Here is a 22,199-nt window from a genome sequence, read left to right as displayed (position 1 = left end):
CCAGCCTGAATGAAGTGTTCCATACCTGAATGAATTAATAGCTTCAGGCATTCACTTGAGTTGTGGACCGCTGCTTCGTGGATTGGCATCCACCCCCTGTTATCAGCAACATCAACACTGTATCCCTGCCTAATTAGTTTCCTCAAAATCTTGATGTTTCCTTCTCTAGCTGCAAGTCCAACAGTAGAGCATCTATCCGAGTAGGCTTCTGTGAAATCCATCTTTTCGTGGAGCTCACTCTGTGAAGGGGAAGGAAAGGGGGGTTGAAATTTGCTATTAGTATAATAAATCCATGGTACATAATTGCTATACAAAATACATCCCTAAACTCTGGGCTGACATCATCAAGCCTGTTTAATTTAACCTGTTTAATTGGGACCCTATTTTTGGATTAATTTTAAGGTAGTATCTCTAAGCCTTCCACCTTGTGAGGAAAGATTTTGCTTCGTATTTAAATAAAATTTAAAGTCTGACCACAAACTGTTTTGCAGCCCCCAACTCAGGCATTTTCGGCTCCCTCTTGACAACAATGTCGTATGATATTTCACAGGGTTCAGCTCCTAATCCCTTTAGGGAAATGAGAGTCTGCAAGGTATCCAGGGGTCCTCGGAGCCGTGGTGCACAGCTGCTAGGTTGGCTGGGCTGCACCAGCTGCTCGCTGCAGCTTTTAATCGCCAAGAAGGCTACTTCTCTGATCAGTGGCATAAGACTGCTGAAGAACTTCAGCTGACAGGTGTTGCACCCTTTGAAGGCAAAGCAGCAGCCAACAGCTGAGCACTGCCTTCTCCTTTCAGCACCCCACCGCCAGCAAAGGGGGCTGGGAACAGGCAGACGTGCATGACCTGCTGTATATCCTTGGCCCTGAGCCTCGAGTGAAAAGATGCTGCTGGTCAAATGCTTTGCAGCCTCCTCTTTTCCAGCACTGCGGGGAGGAGAGGAGCTTGCCCTCATGCCCTTGAGCTAGGGGCTCCCTTCAGGGTTGCCAGGTCTTAAATATGAAATTATTGCCTTGGAAGCTCAAAATTGTTGTATTTGCTGAAAAACTATTGTACACTGACAAAAATTGTAAGTATGCAAATAAGTTCTTATTTACTTTGTATTTATTGTTCATTGTAAGGCACCAGTGAGTTAGAACTGGGTCATGGAAGTTGAAGCACTTATTTCATTTTGAGGTAAGCTTTCAGAAGAAAGTGCTAATAGCAAGCCCAAAAAACAGTGAAGACTCCCTGGCAGTGACTTGGCTTTTGTATATGGTGCATCAATTAAGTGCCTCAGAAATGCTCTACCTCCTGCTCACCACCAAACAACTTTGAGGTAAACAGACTATTCCAACTTGACTCCTAGCCTAATCTGCACAGAAAATGAACTGTTCCAAACAGGAGATTTTACCACACCTTCAACTCTCCTATGAAATACGAACTTTCATTTCTACCCGGGAGAACTTGTACAGCCCTTTTCCCCTATGCCTGAAGGGTGCCTGTGCCTGAAAGCTTGCAAATAGACGACAAGGGTCTTTGAGTGGATGTGGTATCTTTTATCAGACCACCCGAGCGGCTGGAAAAAAGCTCTTGGGAAGCTTTCAGGTGAAGTCACCCTTCTTCAGGCATGGGGAGTAAAAGATTTTTTTTTTTTTTTTTGCAAAAAGATATCACCTCTACCACGACTTCTGATTCAGAAATGCTGGTGCATTTTGAACACTTTTACTGGTCGCACAAGGGTGGAAATGCTGGTACAAACAGGATCCTTCTCGCGCACCTGGCAGCGCTGGCTCGCCCCTACCGCAGCATGCAGCTTGTCCTGTCACTTTCCCTCCCGAGAAGGACGGCCCCGGGGCCCGCGGGGAGGGGCTGCAGTGCTACTGCAGAGGCCAGATAACTCCGAGGGCCGTCCGCCAGAGCCGCAGGCCCGCTCCTTCCCGCCCCGCCCAGCCCGGCGACACAATGCCTTCCGCGCTGCCGCCGGCTCTTCCCGCCCCTCGGCTGAAGGGCGGTGCAGGGGCAAGGGCAGGCTGGGAGTTGGAGTCCATCCCGGCGCACGCCCGCCGCAGCCGCCGGGGGCGACCGTGTGCCTCAAGGGGTCGAGCCGAGCCGAGCCGGGCGGCGGCGGCGGCGGCATGTGGGTGTTCGGCTACGGCTCGCTCATCTGGAAGGTGGACTTCCCCTACGAGGCCAAGCTGGTGGGCTGCATCGCGGGCTACAGCCGCCGCTTCTGGCAGGGCAGCACCGACCACCGCGGGGTGCCGGGCAAGGTGAGGGGACCTAGCGGGGCGGCCCCCAGGTGCGCACTCCGGCTCCCGCACAGCTCGCCGCTGCGCCCAGCGGGGCCTGCGCCTTGCCCCTCCCCAGCCGGCTCTCCAGGCCCGGGGCCGCCAGCCCGCCCGCGGCAGCGCAGTGGCAGGGACATGGTGCCGGGTGGAGGCTTCCGTGCCGGCGGCTGGATCCAGGCCATGGCTGACGGGCTCCCTCCCCTGCTCGCCTTATTTAACCTTCCCCCCGCTGGGCTCGCTGCACTGGGCTGTGGGGTGCAGCCGGGGGGGGCCTGCAGGGGGACAGCGTCTGCAGCTTGGCGTGCCCCGGCAGACGGCTGCTCCCCCGCCACCTGCCCCGAGCCTTACTTACATGGCTCGAGTCACTCGGTCCAGGTTTTCATCTTCGGCCCCTTTGTCTACTACAGCCTTGCTAAGAAAGATCCGTTTAGGCATCTGAAAAGGAGAAGCAGGAAAACACATTTGTTCCTTATATACGTGTATACACACGTAGTAGGGTATTAAAAATACACACACAATAAATATATATACATAACATACATAATACGTGTGTGTGTATATATTAGTGTGTACACACACATACACACACACACACCCATATATAGCATATATATGTGCATGTGTATATTACACACATGCCATATACCATATATTGTGCACCTACATTATGCACATACAGATATACACACACATTAAAATGCCCATTATGCATGTATATGAATACAAAAATATCCATTTATATGCATAAATACAGTTTACCATTATATGTGGATAATAATTTTTGTTTTCATATATGTATAATCTATGTTTTAATGTGTGTATATAATGTATAATTAGTATGTGTGTGTGCACACATTCCATTATAGACACAATAATGCCATGCTTTTTTTTTTTTAATAAACATCTAACATGGTATTGTTTTTAGATGGAGAGTGTGGCATTGGTCAAAAAAAGTAAAATGTCCTTTATTTAGACAGCTAGTCATTGCTAAAAACAGCTCAAGTTTTCATCTGATTAGAACTACAATCAGTCTTCTACTTTGCTAAATACTTTACATTGTTAGCCTCACATTTTTAAAAAAATAAGTGTTACAAAAACCTTGTGCTATAATAAGATATAATCTTGTCAATCCAAATGCCATCTCTGAGAACATAATTTACTTCCAAATAAGTCAGCACACAGAAATATCTAAAAAAAACAAGAGTATGCTACATTTTTAATACCCTACTTACATCTTGTTCCGCTAATATTGTGACCTCTCAGACTACATCCTTTCTATGACCATCTGTAATTGCTTTTAACTGGAGTCTGTGTCTCGCCTCAAGCATAGATTAAATTATCAGTGGAATTATGACTTCAAAATACTGATGCAGTTTTCCCATTTGGCACAAAATAGGTAGACTGATCCTTTTTGAACCACTTGTAAATTTTTATGCTATTAGAGAAGCTGAAGTGTTTCCCAAAAGGGAAAACAAAAGGTTTTGAAGGATGCTATCAGTGCCAAATTAGTATTTCTCTGCTGCATATGCATTCATTAAATGCATAATGGGTTGCTCTGCAAATTATCACACTGTTGTCAACACTGTCATTAATAAGGAATTTAAGTTCTACTTAATGAGAAATTTAAATTCTGCAGGAGGAAGCTAAATTCCACTTAATTCCAACAACATGCTGAAATTCAGTCCATTTGTTAAAACCTTGTTAAGTAAGTGCTAATGCCCACAGGTTTCAGTCAGGACCAGGATCTGTGTGCTAGCATTGAAGAAAAGGTGCCACAGAAGGACAGTTCCCCAGGAACCTGCAGTGCAAAAGTCCCAGTTTTGCAAATATAGTAGCACAGGTAGAGCCCTCTGCCTACACAGAACCCACCGACTTTGGGGCTCTGTACTCTGGGGTTCTATCCATTCTGCATCAATTATTCAAATTGCAGGATCAAGGTAAAAACCAGGAAAAGATGCATCAAGAACACAATAAGAAGGCAGAGAAAGACAGATAAAAAGGTGGCACTTTCCCATGTGTTACAAATAAAATCTATTTGCTCTGTTTAACTACTGAATTTGTCTTAAGCAAACACAAAAAGAATCATTGATTCTTTTTATACTGTAGTAACACTCAAAGAGAACAGAAAAGAATGGGGTCCTATTGGGCTGAGTATTTAACAACTGTGTAAAAAAATATTTTACTTTGAAGAAAACCTACCATACAGTGTGGGGGGAAACTATTAACCAGTCACTAACAGGGGATTGCCTAGTGGTGGCTGATATTACAGTTTATACTATACTTATATTGATCCTGTAACTAAGCACTTGTTCAAAAGTTAAACCATTGTATACCAGGAGCTCAAAATAAAAAGAGCATAAAAGCCAGTCATACTTTCTGCTTGAAGTTATGCTAGTTTTCCTCCACATAATACTGAGAAATGATCATTTCAGAACCGACTTCCAACCTATCTTGGGTCAACAATGTCCTGAGTCCTTACAATTCAGGAGACTAAATCTTAAGTTTCACTGTATAAAACTATCCGGTAAGCAACACACTATTCTTGCTGCTGTTGTTTCCTCTTAGACATGATGATGAGCAAATTTTAGTACATGAAACACACCAAGCTAGTATGGACAGCCAATAAAATAATTATAAGAAAAACATCACTTCTCCTTTGAGAAAACACAAAGTAAAGGCCTGTAAGCAAAACCATGAGAACTGGGAGAGCTACTTCATTTTTTTAACCAAAGCAATCCTCCACTAAATACACACACAGACAAAGTAGGCAGAAGGTCTGTGTTTTACTCCTGAAGAGCTGTGCCTAACCAGTTTGCAGTTTTGTAATACAAATAAAGACCTATAATCAGATCTGCAGGAAACCTCAAACAGAATCTTCCCCAGTCTACTGGAAGGTCTTCTAGGCTCAGCCTCTACACAATTTTTGCAGAAAAACTTTTCATTACAGGAATAACTATTTACTGTAATACCTATTAATACCAGTCCACCCTGCTAATAAACTGGAATAAAGCCAATTAGCATTATTCTTCCTGATAGAAATAAGCTACATCTTACTGTACCATACCTTGTAGTATTATAGTTATGGCACCCAAATACTCTTAATACCTAAACTGAATGGGTGAGATGATCAGTTCTTAGACCAGGATGTTTTGAGCATGGGAGACTAATTAACATGTTAACAGTTTTATAAAGTAAGGATTTTTTGCTGGTATATTTTATTGGACCAACTTTATAACTTGGAGAGGTTCTGGGCAGCCTCTCAGACTGAAAGTACCCTTTTTCAGATATGAGAAATAAGCAGACGCAAGTTAAACAACAGGAAAATACTGGTTTGTGTTTAACTCAGCTGGACAAAAATTTACTTCCGTTTCAGTTGCTTGATTTTTGCTTTATGTTGATGACATCATCTTAGGACTAGTCATACTGCAACCGGAAGATGCAAGTATGACACAGGTAGATGATACTTGAACCAGCTTTAATTTGGCAGGGTAGCATGGATAGTGAACACAGGGCAGCATGGACCTCAACACATTGTACAAGCTCACTGAGAAAGGACCTTAATTACTAAAGCTACTAGCCAATACTGATAGCTGTTGCTACCTGTGTTAGATAGATTAAAGATAGCTTAGCTGCCTTGCCTGTACTGCAGTCAGACCTTCCAATTGCAACGCAGATCTACACTTTCAAGGGTATGCCAGTATTTCAATATCTGTAAAGCAGTACCAACTGTAAAGTGCTACATAGAGGACAGCTTATACAGTCAAAAGTCTTCAGTTATATAATTTAAGAGTAATGCCACAGATGGAATAAGCTGTAACAGCAAAAGTATGCTTGCCTGCATAGCTGCATTAATCTATATTTCCAACATAGGTACATTAGGGATATCATACTCTTACTACAAGCTTCATCTGCTTGAAATATAGTCTATTAAAAATAGCAGAATTGCTAAACCTGGTTCAGTCACTTTGGTATGCATAAAGCTGGAAAACGCGATACAGATGGCTCTGCCAGTCAAGTTGTACATTTCAGAGATGCTCCTGCCAGGCTAGGCTCAGCTGAGAGAGGCAATAGTAGTGATGAGGATGGTTCCCCCTCGCTACACCTGCTTCTGGGTAGACTGTGCAGGGTGTGGGAACCCACCTCTCACGCAACCCACTGCTACTGCTGCTGTCCTGTCACATTCAGAACTGATCCCAGACCCTGCACAGCCCAGTTGGAGCAGGCAGGAGCAGCTCTAGAGCAGGAGTTGGCAACCCCTGGCACACATGCCAGTGCACAGCACATGAAGCCATTTTGCTCAGTATACCACAGCTCTGGGTAAGGCAGCAGGGAGCCTGCAAGCCCTACAGTGAACCAAGCCAGGGCTCTGGACCCTTTGCAGCCACTTGTAGCCTTGCAAGAAGCCTGGGCCCCTGTCCCATGCCCCTGCCTCCTGCCACAAAACCAAAGCTATTTGCAGCAGGTGGCAAGCCCTGCCATCAGCAGCTCAGGCTCCATGGTGGAAGTCAGGGGCCTGCCCAGCGGATTGCTTGCAGCAGGCAGCAAAAAGGCTACAAGCCCTGCTGTGAGCAGCTTGGACTCTGTGGCAAGCAACAGAAGCCTGCCCAGAGCCTGGCCTGCTTGCAGCAGGCAGCCACAAGGCTGCAAACAGCTGCACCATGGTCCAAACCCCTAGCTCAGCTTGTTATTGGCAGTGGCTGGGTGCATGTCTCAAGGAGCACAGCAGGGCAGGAGCCAGGGCTGTGTTGCCCCAACAAGGATCAGGCCCCTCACAGCTCTCCCACAATCTGCCCCTAGCATGCCAATATCTTATAAGTGGAGGGTGCGGGGGTTTTGGCACTGAGCCCAAAAACGTTGTCAACCCCTGCTTTAGAGCTTCCCCCAGCCTGGGAAACTAGTGAGGAAACAAGTAGGAGCAGATGGGGGAAGAGGGAGAAGGGATTGTGAGGGGACATGACTCAGACAATACAGACGAAAGGAGTGGGATTCTTGCCTTTAAAAAGTTCCAAGAGGCTCCCCCTGCTTCATCTGTCCACACATGGGGGGGGGGGAAGGGGGGGGAAGCAGAGATGATGTAAAGAAGCTGGGAGCCAACCCATCAGCCTAAGTAGCTGTTCCTGCACCCCGCTTTGCCAAATACTGGCTCCACCCCTGTAAGCAGTCTATCATTAGACAGGAAGCTGCAAGAAACAAATAAACAGGTTCCATGACTTGTACTTTGGGGACACACTGTCCTGTCCTAGTAACATAATTATGGCTGTAAATAGCTTTAGCAGACCTGGTGGGAAAAAGGACTACCAAGGCCAGCTGTACCAGGCTAATAAAAAAAAAAAAAAATATTGCCCTGCTCCAACAAAATCTGGTTTCAAATCAGTTTAACTGGCACAGCCTCCTATCTTGCAACCTGTAATGGTTTTCAGCAAACTTATTTTAGTTTAAGTGGAACTAATATAAGTAGATTTAAGCCTGACAAATTTGATTCCATAGCTTTCAGAGACAGTGTTGCAACAGTTCAATTAAACCAATTTTAGTTAAACCAGAGTAACTTTTATGTTCAGAAAAAGCCTAGCACTTCTAGCCTTGAAGATAAATAGTGCAGCACAGATAGGATCTGAATTGTTAATAGAAAAGCTACCAGAGAAAAAGCCCATTTAGACCATTTTTTTAAGCAACGAAGCAGCAAAACCAGCACAGTCACGGATCTGGGGGGGTTTTGTTAGGCATTTTGTTTGTTTTGCTTTTTTTGCAGGTCACTATTAAAGATCTCATAACTTTAGATTCTTATGGATTAGCTCTGCTCATATATTCACACTCTTCAGTCTGTAAAGGGAGTATGCAAAGTGGATGGATGCGTGTGGAGACTCCTCCAAAAATACCGTAGCACTTCTCTCTTCCACTTGCTCTACCTGCACAAGACAGAAGCACCAGTGGAGCGGTCTCTGAGGAGTCTGATACACATAACTTCTAGGGACACTGTAGTTAGTTAATACATGGATTGCTTCCCAGTTATGCCCAGAAATACAATTTTTCTTAAAGGCTTATTGTATTTTCTTAAAAGCTAGAAAAAGCAAGTTAAGTGCAGTCAGTCCAAATATTCCATTTTAATTCTGAATTTCATTTTCATAATTGATGAAAAATGTAGCATAGTTTTTACTGTCAGTATAACTGAACTAATCAACCTTATTGAGACGTTTTAAGTAGTTTCTGAAATGTTATTGCTTACCACTAACAATCTAACATACAAATGTATCATAGCATATTATTATTGCATTATTATTACCCTTAAAGCCAAGAGGCTTTTGGCCAGTACAAGATGTTCTTACTTCCTAACTTGTGCTAAGCAAATTCCGTGCTTAGCAGTGTCAATTATACAGAGCTAAATCATCCCTAGTATAAAGCCATTAAAATCCAGGGAATTACACCAGGATATAGGCCATTGTGCATAATTTGGATGTGAAACTGGTCCTTCAGTGATACCACAGCTTAAAAAACAGGAAGATAATACTAGCCGACAAGCTGAAAAAAACCTTGGGACAAACACACCATTGCATAGTCAGTGCAAAGAAAACACAGAATCTTTGCGTACAGGGTTTTGCAGAAGACCAGGCTAAGGTAACACCTTGCGCATACTGTTAACAGTTCATTTTACACATTGTCATAACATAGTTACAAATGTGATGTCTGCCATTAGAGCTACATTTCCTAACATTTACGATAAATTAGAAAAATATTCTTTGTTGCTACTGGGCATGAAGGAAAAACTAAAAATAACAACAGCTTCTTGCAAAAACACAAGTATATTATTAGCACGATCACATTTTAATATTTGGACTGGGTTAGCCTGAATATTACATGCAACACAGCCGGTACTTAAGCAGGAAATGATATTATATTCACTGACATTTGGTAGCATACTTTTCTGGTAGGGGTGGAAAAAATAAAGTCTGTGACTTACTGCATTAATTCTCTCCACAGGAACTGCTGAATGTATAACAGAAATTCAAAAGTGGTGTCAATTTCAAAAAACAGTCAAATTTATGAAAAACTATCTGGGACCAATTTGCATAGAATTTTCCAAACAGAACAAAATAATTAAAAACATGATCCCTGTAACTGAATAAAGGTTTGATAAGTCTTGTATGGGGATTGCTGATTAAGTGATTGTTTGAAAAAGTGGGTTTAGAGAAGGAAATGAGGAAAAGAGCAGGAGATAAGAACAGTAGTAGGATGAAATATTCATGGACCACACCCAAATGAGTGCAGTTTGCATCTGCAGTGCCACATACCACATGTGCAGCACAGAGAACAGCTGAACGGGGGGGGGGGGGGGGGGGAAGCACTGACTCCTGGATATCCAGGGATCAAAAAACCTGTGCATAAAAAAAAACAAAACAAAAACAACCCAGAGCGGCGCACACAGCCAGAACTGGAACCTGGAAAGCTGGAGCCATACTCCAGCTACCAGCCAGGGTCCGAGCAGGATCACTACTGCTGCAGCCCCAGGAAGCCCCCAGGGCCAACACGGTGCTGGTCCCAGCCTCCCCTACCTCACCCAGGGTGACCAGCTGCACAGCTGGCGCCAGAGGGGACAGACATTCCCTGGGGACAGCTAGCAGCTGCACAAAGTGTTCCACTGCTAGTCATCCCCAGGGAACCAGGTATCCACACTTGCGTGGACGCAGCCATGGAGTCTAAAGCTAGAAGCTGCTGCAGTCATCTAGTCTGACTTACTGTACAGGCAAACATGCATGTCATTCTCAATATTGGCTGCATTTAATCAGCTTCATAGTTGGTTTCTATTACTGAGCACACAATACTTTTAGCAGCAGTTTAAAAATAGAAAATACATTTAATGCTGTTTCCTTGTATGAGAATGCAAGATAAAGGTCCCCACTCCCATGCGGGCTGGGAGGAGCCGGGGGACTTTTTATTGTATTCAAGTAAATACAGTACTTTAAGATTTAGGAAAAATTTTCAAGTATACATGTTACTACTTGGTGCTATATTCTGTTTCTCAAAACAAATACTATATAACCATATTACAGTCACTAGTATGTAGGCATTTTTTATGTCTACAGTTAAGTCTTGGTACATTAGAAAAGGTCCAGATTCACCACCCTCCTAATAAGAAAGCTTTTCCTCACATCTAACTTAATCTGAGAACAGTCTAGCTCCATCCTCTTCAGGTAGTTGATGGCTGCTATTAAGTCCCCCTTCAGTCTTTTCTTCCAACTAAATAAGCCCAGTTCTCTAGCCTTTCAAGTCACGTGCCCCAGCACCCTAACTGCTTTCATTACTTTCTGTTGGACTCTCTTCAACTGGTCTACATCCTTTAGAGTGGAGGGACAAAACTGAACACAGTACTCCAGATGTGGCCTCATCAGTGGCAAAAAGAGGGAAACAATCAGTTTCTTAGATCTGCTGGCAATGGTTTTACTAATGCAGGCCAGCATGCTGTTAGCCTTCTTGGCAACAAGGGCACAGTTGACTCATATTCAGCTAACTGTCCACTGTAACCCCCCAGGTCCTTTTCTGAAAAGCTCCTCCTTAGCCAGTCAGTCCCCAGCCTGTACAAGTCCATGCGACTGTTCCGTCCAAAGTGCAGGACTTTGCACTTCTCCTTACTGAACTTCATGAGATTTCTTTTGGTCCAATCCTCCAATTTGTCAAGGTCTCTCTCAATCCTAGCCCCCCTACCTTTCAGCATATCTACTATTCTAGCATCTGATCTGACTGTCTTCACAAAAAGACAGTAGCATTACTTTACAAATATAGGAGTTCAACATGCCAAATAAGGATATGGCACTCACAGGTGTGCATTGAAAAAACTTCTATTGATCAATCAGTCTTTTGCTCTATAAATGTCACACAGCAATTATGCATTTGCATGGCACTATTGTGGAAATGCAGGAATTGCAAAAACGAAGAGATTATTTGCTATTTGTGCATTTTGGGACTAGCCCACCAACTGCTGAACAATCATTTGTTTGTCAATAGCCTGTTTCATTGTGGATTAGCAGTGACCAAGCAGCCATCTCTTGGTCTGCACGCACATACATAATGGAGGGTTGTGGCAAAATTCAGACGTAGGTTAAATGCTTTTTAAAAAGAGAGTGAAATTTGAATATGAAGTGGAGAAAAGCCTAATGCACCCTAAGAAAGTCATCTAGGTTAAATCTGGTGCCTTAACTTTCAATTGTTTTAATATGCTACCCACATCCAACTGGCTTCTGCATACCTCCATAATATTATCATATTAATACTTTAACAATACTGCTCACTATATCTGAAATGTTTTTTGCCTGCTTTGAAGACAGCTGCAGTTTTAATGTTTATTAAAAGCTAGTATATTAATGTTTTATTAACTATGGAAGTAAAAATATTCACATATTAACTATTAGGTAGTTTTTAGCCATTAACTAGGGCAGTAGTTTCAAGCCATTTAGCCTCTACACCCCCAACCCCCCCTAGAAACTATGGGAATGTTTTAGAGAGCAGAACATTCCAGGGTCTAACACAGGGATGTCCAATTTATGAGCATTTGGGGGCTGAACACCCCACAGGCTGTACCACCAGGGGCCACACAACAAGCCATGTGTCCCCTGGGCTGCACATCATTTGGACACCACCCCACCTGCACTGCATGCCCAGATTGATGCTCATCCATTGCATCTTATGCCATGCCTGTACAGCCCCAGCCTCACCCTACACTTCACACACTGCACTGTGTGCAGTGGGGTGGAAATGGTGAGTGGAAGCAGGTGAGGGTGAGCCTGGGCAATGCATCTTAACCCTTCATGAGTCACACATGGCCTGCAGGCCACCAGTTGGACAGCCCTTGCCTAACAGGTTGAACAAACAGATCTAATCCAGAGCATGCATAACACAGTTGTACAGATGCACTGGCACTTGCTTCAGAAGTCAGCCAGCCAGATTGGTGCTAAGAACAGCCAGGGTAATACAATGGGATTTGGATATCGATCCATAAGAGGTAGTTGTAATGGATCTGGGGAAACTGAGCTCATAAGTTTCTTGCTGCTCTGTAATTCTTTCCCTTTCCACAAAGAATTTACAGAAACTATTGCTAGGAGAATCCATAATTATCATGGAAAAGCTACATATCATATTTCATATTGACTATTTAGAAAGACTGTCAACTTTAGTCTGTTTTAATAATGCATCTGCAGAAAAACCTTATGTTGACAGACATTAAAAAAAAATAGCCAAAAAAACACCAAAAACCCCTCAACAACCCAGCGTTTTACTGAAAAAGGAAACACATCAGTTTGACTCAGCTCTCCAATGTCTGTATTGATTGAATGCTTCACCAGGGGTTTTTGATGCTTTTATCTAATAGCAGACTAAATCGCCATTAGATAAAGTGCCACAATGCCCCACTGAAGCATGCGAACTACACAGGCAAGCCAGGTCAAATCAATACAGTACCTCTTCTGGACATGCGCTGCGCTCAGCATGGGGGTGCGCCAAGCTGAAAGTAAAGTGCTGTTTTGTTTTTTCTTCCGTGTCTGTAAGCAGCCTTATACTACCCCAACTAAAATAGCTGAGAACAAATTTCTTAGTTTTTCAGTTTATTTTGAACCTGAAATACTGTCAAATATACAACACAGTACTTCCCTTGAGATATGTAGTTTCGTCTGTTTGCTTGCTGTTACAGAGAAAGAATCATGACTGTTAAGCCATAAACACGCATAAGGTAGTTACAAAAATGTAGTGCTTGGAATTATTATTTTTATGTCTGGCAACAAACAATACCTTAATTGGGTTTACTAAGTACTCTCGCTGCAACAGGAATGCTGCTAGTCCCCACATATAGCATTCTCCAGGGATCAGTCCTGTCACCTGTCCCCAAGGTGCATGCAAAAATCACTATAAAAGATGAGGCAGTTGTAGGTTCCAAAGTCATCATCATGCTATTACTGCGTTCATCTCATTTTTCTTTTAACACAGGTTATACTGTCTCCTTACTCCTCAAGAACAGTATCTGAATGAAAGCAAGTGTGTGCAACTCATATAAGGCAGAAATATTTGACTACAGACAGTACTTGGTGGAATGGGCTGAGGAATAGGTACCTGTTGTCAGAATGGTTTGCAGCCCTGGGTCACATTTATCTTCTCAGGTTTTCATGCAACAGTGGTAGGCTGTAGTACCATCATCTCAGACTAGGCCATAGGTAACTCACCCTCCAGCCTGCAGGCCAGATGCAGTCCACACAGCCATCTCATTTGGCCTGTGGAGATCCCCAAGGATCCAGAAATTTGGCAGCAGGGAAGCGATGGCTAGTAATAATCCCACTCTCCCCACTGCCAAATTCCCAAGTCCGATGTATGCCTGCTTTCCCTGCGACACCAGTCCATGCCCCCTCCCCACCTCTTCTAAATTGGCCACGCCACCTTCCCCCAGATGACCTGGGCCATGACTCCTTCCCCTGTGGGGCCATGTTGGGGCTGGCCTGCTCCCTGCACCCCTCCATATGGATGGATGGTGCCCACTGCACCTGGATCAGAACCACCAATGATCCAGCCCACAGAGGGACTGCCCACCTAGCCCACCAGACAAAAAAGGTTGGGCACCACTGGACTAGGCCATTGGACTGCAGCTATATACCTCAGAGACAACAGTAATGCCTTAATGTCTCCAGGCTACAATTACTGCATGATGTTACCCTTGACGTTCACCTGGAAACTCTACCAAGCCAAGTGCCTGGTATAAAAAGAGTCAAAATTAAAATATATGTTATTTGATTTTCTGTAGGAACTTACTTTTTCACTTCCAAAAGAAATTCAAGCGATAATCTTTACACATCCAAACAGTTTAGAATAGTGGTGCCTGACCTTTTTGCCTGGTGGCCAGTGCCTGGTCCCTCTATGGGCCAGATCCAGTCAGTGGTCCCAATGTGGCACCCAGCGGTCCCAGTCTGGCAAGTAAACTAGGCACCATCGAGCCATGCAGAGGAGTGCAGCAGGGAGCCCAGCCCCAACATGGCCCTGCAGGGGAAAGGAGCTTGACCTGGCCTCACACAGGGTAAGGGGCATGGCCCAATCCCAACAAGGCCCCGTGGACTAGGGATAAGGGGATGTGGACTGGCTGCTGTCCAGGGAAGGGGCAGGGGGCATGAACCAGCCCACAGAGGAAGGAGGCGTACGTGGGGCTTGGGATTTGGGAACTTGGCAGTGGGGGAGGGTAGCTGTATTAATGGCCAAATTTCTAGACCCATGGGCCAGATGAAATGGCTTTGCAGGCTGCATTTTGCCCACAGGGCAGAGGTTGGGTACCCCTGGTTTAGAATGTGGGTGAGAGAGGTCATTTTCCAAACTATACTCTGCTGCACAGGTATAATAAGCTGCAAGGTTCTTGGTTTCTTCCTGGAGTTGATTACAGGACTTCTGCCAGAACTCTATATTTGTAACCCAACTCAAATTCAGCCTAAATTTGCCCTCTAGTAAATTCCAAGACACAATAACAAAATGACATGGTTTGTGGGGTCCCCCCCTCAATTTTCTTATTTCAGACTGACATAGTGGTTGTTTACATCACTGTATATAGCATGAGTAATTCCTTCATTTTGTTCACCAAGGTATTTCTATGTAAAACTAGAACTCTCCAGAACAATTAAAATATTTTCCTCATTTAGATAGAATATGCAACATCTTAGCAATTAGTTTATCTGAAGAATATTCATCATGTACTTTAATACTTCAGTTTCCTTTTATGCTGCTCTGAGGACTGACCAAGATGTTTCAGAAGCTTAAGCTGACAGACTCAAAGCATCACTACATGGATTAAAAAGAAAATGACTAGCAAACCAGCAGCTAACAAACAACATAAGTTGAAACTGAAGTATTTAAACATACAAACCTTCAGGTATACACAAAACAAAGGAAATTGGGGTGCACTGATAGAGATTTTGGGGGGTCAATACCAATAGCCGATCTTTAAAAGAGGCATATCAGCCAATACCAATCCAATTTCCAATACAGCTGCCTCCAGCTGGTAAGTTAGGTGTAGTGGAAAGGCTATGTGGGGGGGCAAATGAACACCCCCACCGTGATGAGGGAACGGGCAGGCGCTACCCAGGCGGGGGCAGGCAGAGCCACATCTTTTTTTGGCGGGGGGGGCGCTCTTGCCACTGCTTGCACCCCACCCCCTCAAGGAGGGCACGGAGTAGCACGCATCTCCTGGATCTGCACAAGGCAGGCTACAGCCAGGGCTCAGAGCAGGTGCCAGTGGTGCTGGGAGGATGCTGCATCCACCCCAAATTTCACTGCCACTGCACTCTCAGCGCCACTACCACCAGCCACCCAATGCAGTCCTGGCTCAATGGCCCACCTCCACCCACATACCCGGAAGATCTGGGGCTGTTAGCAGCAGTGAAATTTGGGACGGATGCAACATTCTCCCAGTGCCACTGGTGCCCGCTCCAAGCCCAGCCCCCACCAAGAAGAGCCCCATACAGATCCTGGGGGGGGGGGGGCACATGACCCCCTATGCCCTCCCAGGTTGCAAGCAGCAGCAGGAGGCCTCCCCCCCACTTCCGCCCTACCTAGGCAGTGCCTGCCCCCTCCCTCACCACAGGCTGGGGGGTGATCTCCCCCACCCTTCCACCACACTGGACTTAACAGCTGGAGGCAGCTCACCACGCTGCTGGCTGTGCTCCTCTCTGCCTGAGTGCCGCACTGTGGCTGCACACAGCATGGGCTTTTATCAGGCCAATATCCGATATAGCCAATTTTCTTTATATCAGCACCCATCTAATATTGGACCGATGTATTGGTGCACCTCAAAGGAAAATAAGGGATAAACTCCTGTTTAAAAAAAAAAAAAAGGATGGCATGCTAACTAGAGTTAGGAATACAGAAGAACAAATTGTTTCCTGTAGAAAAGAAAAAGGGCTTTAAAAATTGTAGGATGCCTGTTTAATACACATACAAAGAAAGCAAAAGATTCAAAAGTTCATTCATTATATGAATGAACAATCCCTTAGAAGGGTGAAACCTCATTAACCAGAACTGTATGGAAAATGGACACCCTGACCCTTAAGGATTATAAACAAAAATGTTCAGGTCCAGCAGAGATAGAGGGTGTCTTTTCCCATTTTTCAATATTGCATTTTTTTCACGTGTGCATACGTTCCTGCATCGCTGCAGGGTATTGTGTGGGATGACCCCTGAGGTCCATACTATGTCCTGTGATTATGTGTTTTGCTTTTCTTTTCTAAATCTGGAAAGGAATTTGCAGCATGCAAGTCAGGCAGAAGGTTGGGCAGGGTACCTTAGACGCTAACTGGTTCAGAGAAGCATGAGTTTTCATACACTGTAACAGAGGCGGTCCAGCTGATCAACATATTCCAGAGTGCCAAGGCCCAGCACATGGCTGCCTGGACAGTGGCCCACTTGAGCAACAAGCTGGACCTGGCATGGATAGGGGCCATTCGCATCTTGTCCTCATTGTTGGTGACCTGCTGCCAGAGTAGCTGGGACAGGTGGTGGTCATTCAAACTAACAGATCAAACCTCATTCCTGTTTAGCTAAACTTTACTTCTGCAGCTTAAAACAGAGAGAGACTCTCTCACTGGCCCTTACCTCCCCACCCATAGACATGCAATTCCCAAGCGACTTCAGTATCATAATGGAAGTATATCAGTCTAGAACTTCCACTCTCCACAGATAGTCAGATAAAACACCAGCCTTTAAGAACTATATTTTACATCAAAAAGCTCCAGTACGGACAGGGTATTATAACCATATCCTCTCTCTAGATAAGAACTGTGGCACAATTTAAACCAGAATTATGGCAAAACTGTTTTCAGATGCATTTCCAGAGCTTGCATGAAAGTCAGCAAGAACTATAAACCATTTGGGTGAAGACAAGAGTTGTACCTAATAACTCGTATCTGTTGGGAATATCAGACAAATCAAATCCCTTCAGCTTCCCTTAGTACTGGAACGCTAGACGTAGCTATTTAATAAGCCAAAAAAACCAACAACAACAAAACAAACATTTCCCTATGTACCAGTTGGTAATTAGAAGGTAAATCATTCATTAGTAATAAAAAACAGTAGCTTGAAGTATTACAGAACATTAACTCTACTGCAGGTTCTTTTGTCACAAAAAGTATATGCAACTCATTGTGAACCAAGATGCCTATAATGCATCACCAAGACATACTTAATTTTTGTCCTCCCCTGAAAAACTGTCATCTATAAAATAAAGACTAGCAACAGAAAGTCAATTAATAAGTCAATTAGTTTTCTTCTTCATACTGTAAGTAAAGATATAATATACTATGCTGTCAGTTAAATAGTGGTACAAATACGTCTTGAAAGTGAAAGCAAGGAAAAGGAATTAAATTGTCTTTATATAAAATAGACATGAGCTGGAAATGTACACAAAATGTAGATTAAAAATTAAAATTTGTTTGTAGAAGTCTGAAGTTTTTTGAGAGTCATAAAGAACACAATACTTTATAGCCAAGTCATAAAACTACCACACAAAATGGCAACAGGGATGGTTCTAAACGGTATATTTGAAAATAAAGATAATTCAAACACTTTATTTTACAGACTAATCTTAGCCTCATATTTCCCTGCACTCTCCCCCTAAAAAAAATCTCAAATTTCATTTCTTAAAACATACTCCCCTATCCTCTTCCAAAACTGATAAAAAAAAAAAAACTCTTTACCACATAAAATAAACTTGCTAGGCCTCGATCATTTAAAGAGCTCCTTAGTTTTAGTTCTACATCTTTAAGGGAAAAAAAAATATGCTTTTTCACTGTCCACTTTTGCTAATGATTTGACAAAGAATGCTTCTCACTGAACTACAATATTTCTTTTAATTTTTAGCCTGGAAGAGTTGTGACTCTTGTTGAAGATCCGGAGGTACAGTACACTGCCTTATAAACAGTCTTTATAGCACATAGAATATTTTACTGGTTTCCACTTGTTTGATACATCATTATGAAACAGCATGTTCTTGTCTTTAAAATGTAAATAAATAATTATTTTTTTTGCTGTCAAATCATGTTCTCAGATTCCCCATCAGTCTCAACATTGAAACTATGGATTTCAGCAGATACATTTTATGCAGTCTGTAACTAAGCAATTAGAAAGTATATGAGCTTTATTATTTCAATAAAGGAAGAGTTCTAAGCATGCTTTTGAACAGTCAACTGTAAATTAAGTAAATTTGTAGCACCTGCCAGCTATTACTAATATTGGCTGTTTTGATAAAACTTCTTCCACAAAATAAAACTTGGCATGTATCAAGACTAAATCCTAATAAAACAGGACATACCCTTGCTTAATTTTTTATACCAATCTGAAATGTAATCCCTCAACTATAATTCTTATTTTGTTTTCTACTGAACCTTGAATGTGAATGAAAATTCTTCAGAAAAAGGTGCAAGGACCTGATTCTATTACTCTTACTCATCTCGAGTAAGAGTATTTGCAGATGGAAGTACTACTCAAGGCATGGATAGAGTGACAAAAACAGAATGAAGCCTTACATTTGTGACTATGTAAATCAGAAAAGTTACAGGTTTTGTACATAACAATGGGGGGGTGGCAGAGGGGGAAGAGAAACACTTTTTAAAATTTTACCCTCATGTCCAGCTTTGCCAGATGGTGACAATACAGCATAGATCTCTATCACAGCCTGGTCCTACAGCTCTTTCCTACATTAATTGTTCCATTGTTAGATTCCCAGCTGAAGACCTCAAGCAAGCTAAGGCAAAGCTTTTAAAAATGTATATTGTATGTGGTCCTAAGGGATTCAGTCCATACATCAATTAGTATGCAGTTCCTACAAATAACTGATAAGGAATACTATGCTGTGTTAACCACTGTGACCCTTGATAGAAAATGACTGCGAAGACCACATGCTACTTGATAATGAGACGTTCTGAAATTAATCTCAAGAGTCTTGCAGACATTATGTTTTCCCCACACTTCTTTTAGAGCAGTAGCATTGCTTGATTACAAGGCAGTGTACTAGGCCAGACTTATGGAAACAAGACAAAACTAAAATTTATTACAATTAGTACAACTCTTTAGTCATGTGACTGTTTTTAAACTGTATTGTGTGTTGAATTTTGCCTTTCTTGCTGAATTTTTAACTTCTTAGTACCCAGCCTCCCACCTGACTAGTTCCCGCCACTCCAGTTCAGCAAGATCACTTTAAATTGTAGTTCTAGTCTCCTAAGCATTTGCTGCACCAACTTTAATTCAACCAGAAATTTGATTATAGTTACATTTACACCAGAGTAGCTTGCAAATAATACTACAAGATAAAGTGGTAGATTCTGTCAATATTGCCTTAAAAACAAACCAAAAAACCCCTGAAAAACACTAGAGGTCCCATTTTCTAGTGCAGTGGTCACCAGGTGGATCCCAGAGCCTCTTCAAGTTGATCTTGGGGGGGAAGAAGCTAAACATATGCGTGCATGCACATGTGCATGTCCCACCCCCAGCCCAGCAGGTCACTCAGTGGGGGAGGAGAGGGGTGGAGGTCTGGGGAGCACATGCAGTGGGGCTCATGGTGCAAAGCCCAGCCTGCAGCTGCAGCCACCTCCACTACACAGATCAGGGGGGAATGTGCCCCCTCCCCCCAAATGCAGGGAGCCCCAGCAAGGAGTGTGGGCAAGCCCTGCACAGCCCAGGTGGGGTGGGGAACGGAACTACAAGTGGCTCAGCCGGGGGGGCACCTGCCCCCAGATCTGCACATGGGTGCAGGGACAACGCTGGGCTCTTCCTGGCCAGGCTGCACTCAGGCCAGGTGGCTGCAGGGCCATGCCCTTCAGGAACAGTCAAGCACAACCTTCCTCTCCCCCACCGAGGACATGGGGGCTGGTGGGCTGCTGCTGTTGGCTGTAAGACTGCCTGTGGGCAGGCCTGGGTGTTCCTGCCAGACCTGGCCCGTACTGCACTGGGAGTGGGGATGCCCCCCGCCCCCATGGCCCTGCAGCCACCCACCCTGAGCGCAGCCCAGCTGGGAGGAGCCCAGCACTGCCCTGGCCCCAGATGCAGATCAAGGGGCATGCACCCCCTTGACCTCCTGGGCTGCATGCCCCTCCCTTCTCACACCCCCCAAATAAGCCACTCATCTCTCTGTCACCTGCCTCACCCCAACTGTGTGGGCCTTGTCATTCCCTCACTGCTGTTGGGGTGAGGGGGGAAAATCAAGGCCCCAGCAGTGAGGGAGTGGGGTAGGGCTGGGGCCTCGATCTGCCCCTCATGGGCCTTTCCTCTCCCCGCCTTCCCTCCCCACAGACTTACCTGTGGGGGGGGGGGGGCAGGGAAGAAGGTGTAGATCTTCAGTTCCTCTTAAATTCCAAAAGTGATCTCTGACCTAAAAAGGTTGGAAACCACTGTTCTACAGGGTTCCAAAACCCTTAAAAAACAAGCAGGATCCCATGTTATAATTAGTCTGAAGGAACACTGTTTGAAGACTGACAGGTATTTCATTACCAAGGCCAAAGCCATTTTCTATAAATCATCTAGAACTGCTCCACAAATTGTCAGGGGTCTGTAGACCAGTTTTAGAGCCATTTTTAGTCTATCAAAAGATATGTGAATAATCCATGTTCTTATATTTGAGTTGAACAGGAAAGAGTTCTCCAAAAGTATTTTAAGTTTTCCCATTCACTTCAGGAGGAAAGAGAGACGATTTGAAATTAAATTAAAGAGATACTTGTTCAAATTCCACTAGACCTTTCCTCACAGTAACCAATAGGTTAGTGGTTAGGGTGCTCTCCTGGGACGCAGGAAAGCACAATTTAAGTTCCTTCTCTGTCCAATTCAGGCTAAGGTCTCAGCTCTTGCTTTCATACTTCTGGAGAATGCCCTAGCCACTGAGCCATTTGGAGGGGGGGAGGGGATGTCTGCTCTCTCCGTCTGGTTTTGATGAGAATATTTCTCTCACAAGAACTGTTGTGAACAGTTTTGATAGATCTGCATTTTATGACAAAAAGGTATCAGAAAATTCCTGACCAGCTATTGCTTAGATTTTTCTGCATCAGCTACATAAACATTCTGATTTATTTCAGCAGAAGCAGATCAGAAGACCTTCCTTAATTTAGAAGGGAGAAAAAAAATATTTCAATATAGTTTGCAAACATTCCCCTAACCTAATAGCCTTACCCAACCTAAATTTGCTTATGGTTGTGAAACCATCAAAGATTTGTGAACCTCAAACTGAGATTGCAAAGGAGAATGTCCCTTTTGGCTCCCAACTACCACAGTAAAAATATTAGGGTCTGCACAACTGCCACAAACCATTTGGCTCCAGGGGAGGACATACAGAATTTTCCAGATATCTGGACAGAGAGGAATAAAAACAGAAATTATTATTGACATAAAATCTGTGGTATGATCACATTTTGAATGCTGCAGTTCTGGTGCCCCAACCTCAAAAAGGATATATAGAATTAGGAAAGGTACAAAGATAAAGGCAACAAGAATGATCAGGGGCATGATGAGAATATGGGGAATATGAGGAGCGACTAAACAGGCTAAGACTTTTTAGCTTAGAAAGATTACTTGGGGCAAATAGGATGGAGGTATATTCAGCAGGGATTTGCTATCTCTCGCAATACTAGAGTTGGGGGACATAATTATGAAATCAGTAGGTAGCAGATTTAACAAGCAAGGACATCCTTTTTCATAGAATGTATAAGTAAATTGTGACACCACTGTCACACGATGTAGGGTCAAAAGAGGACTATACAGATTTACCCAGGGATAAATCAGTTAGGCTCCGGAGCGGTGAGAGACGCGCAGGTGAAGGCCGCTGTGCCCCCGCTCCCCCAAAGCCCCCCAGACACCCCCTCAGCAGCCGCAGAGCCTCCTGCCAACCCCCAGCACAGCCAGAGGTAAGCGGGCTCGTGGTAGGAAGGGGTTAACTCCTCGCTTC

General features: G+C 43.9%; 2 protein-coding genes and 1 long non-coding RNA gene across 4 annotated transcripts in view; 2 read left to right on the top strand and 1 right to left on the bottom strand.

Moving 5' to 3' along the window:
* Nucleotides 1-22,199, bottom strand: part of ASB3 (ankyrin repeat and SOCS box containing 3) — a 112,669-nt gene that overhangs the window by 65,228 nt on the left and 25,242 nt on the right. Inside the window, exons 2-3 of the mRNA XM_019549305.1 lie at nucleotides 2,619-2,701; nucleotides 26-239 (exon numbers count right to left, since the gene is read on the bottom strand). Of these exons, the coding sequence (XP_019404850.1) occupies nucleotides 26-221 (196 nt within the window). The 5' untranslated portion in view covers nucleotides 222-239; nucleotides 2,619-2,701. The remainder of the gene's footprint in view (nucleotides 1-25; nucleotides 240-2,618; nucleotides 2,702-22,199) is intronic.
* CHAC2 (ChaC cation transport regulator homolog 2) overlaps nucleotides 1,993-22,199 on the top strand; it is a 31,903-nt gene continuing 11,696 nt past the window's right edge. Inside the window, exons 1-2 of one of the 2 annotated variants that reach the window (XM_019549306.1) lie at nucleotides 1,993-2,248; nucleotides 18,131-18,166. In XM_019549306.1, the coding sequence (XP_019404851.1) occupies nucleotides 2,114-2,248; nucleotides 18,131-18,166 (171 nt within the window). In that variant the 5' untranslated portion in view covers nucleotides 1,993-2,113. The remainder of the gene's footprint in view (nucleotides 2,249-18,130; nucleotides 18,167-22,199) is intronic. The other variant, XR_002103556.1, reaches the window with a different exon arrangement.
* Nucleotides 4,193-12,805, top strand: LOC109319611. The gene is made up of 4 exons (XR_002103557.1): nucleotides 4,193-4,203; nucleotides 4,873-4,875; nucleotides 5,703-5,708; nucleotides 12,710-12,805. It is a non-coding gene; the product is annotated as an uncharacterized LOC109319611 (long non-coding RNA).

This window comes from Crocodylus porosus, unplaced genomic scaffold (genome assembly GCF_001723895.1).
Source record: "Crocodylus porosus isolate Cpor-Errol unplaced genomic scaffold, CroPor_comp1, whole genome shotgun sequence".
NCBI classification, from domain to species: Eukaryota; Metazoa; Chordata; order Crocodylia; family Crocodylidae; genus Crocodylus; species Crocodylus porosus.
Note: the sequence above shows the minus strand (reverse complement) of the source record. Positions and strands in the feature narration are given on the sequence as shown.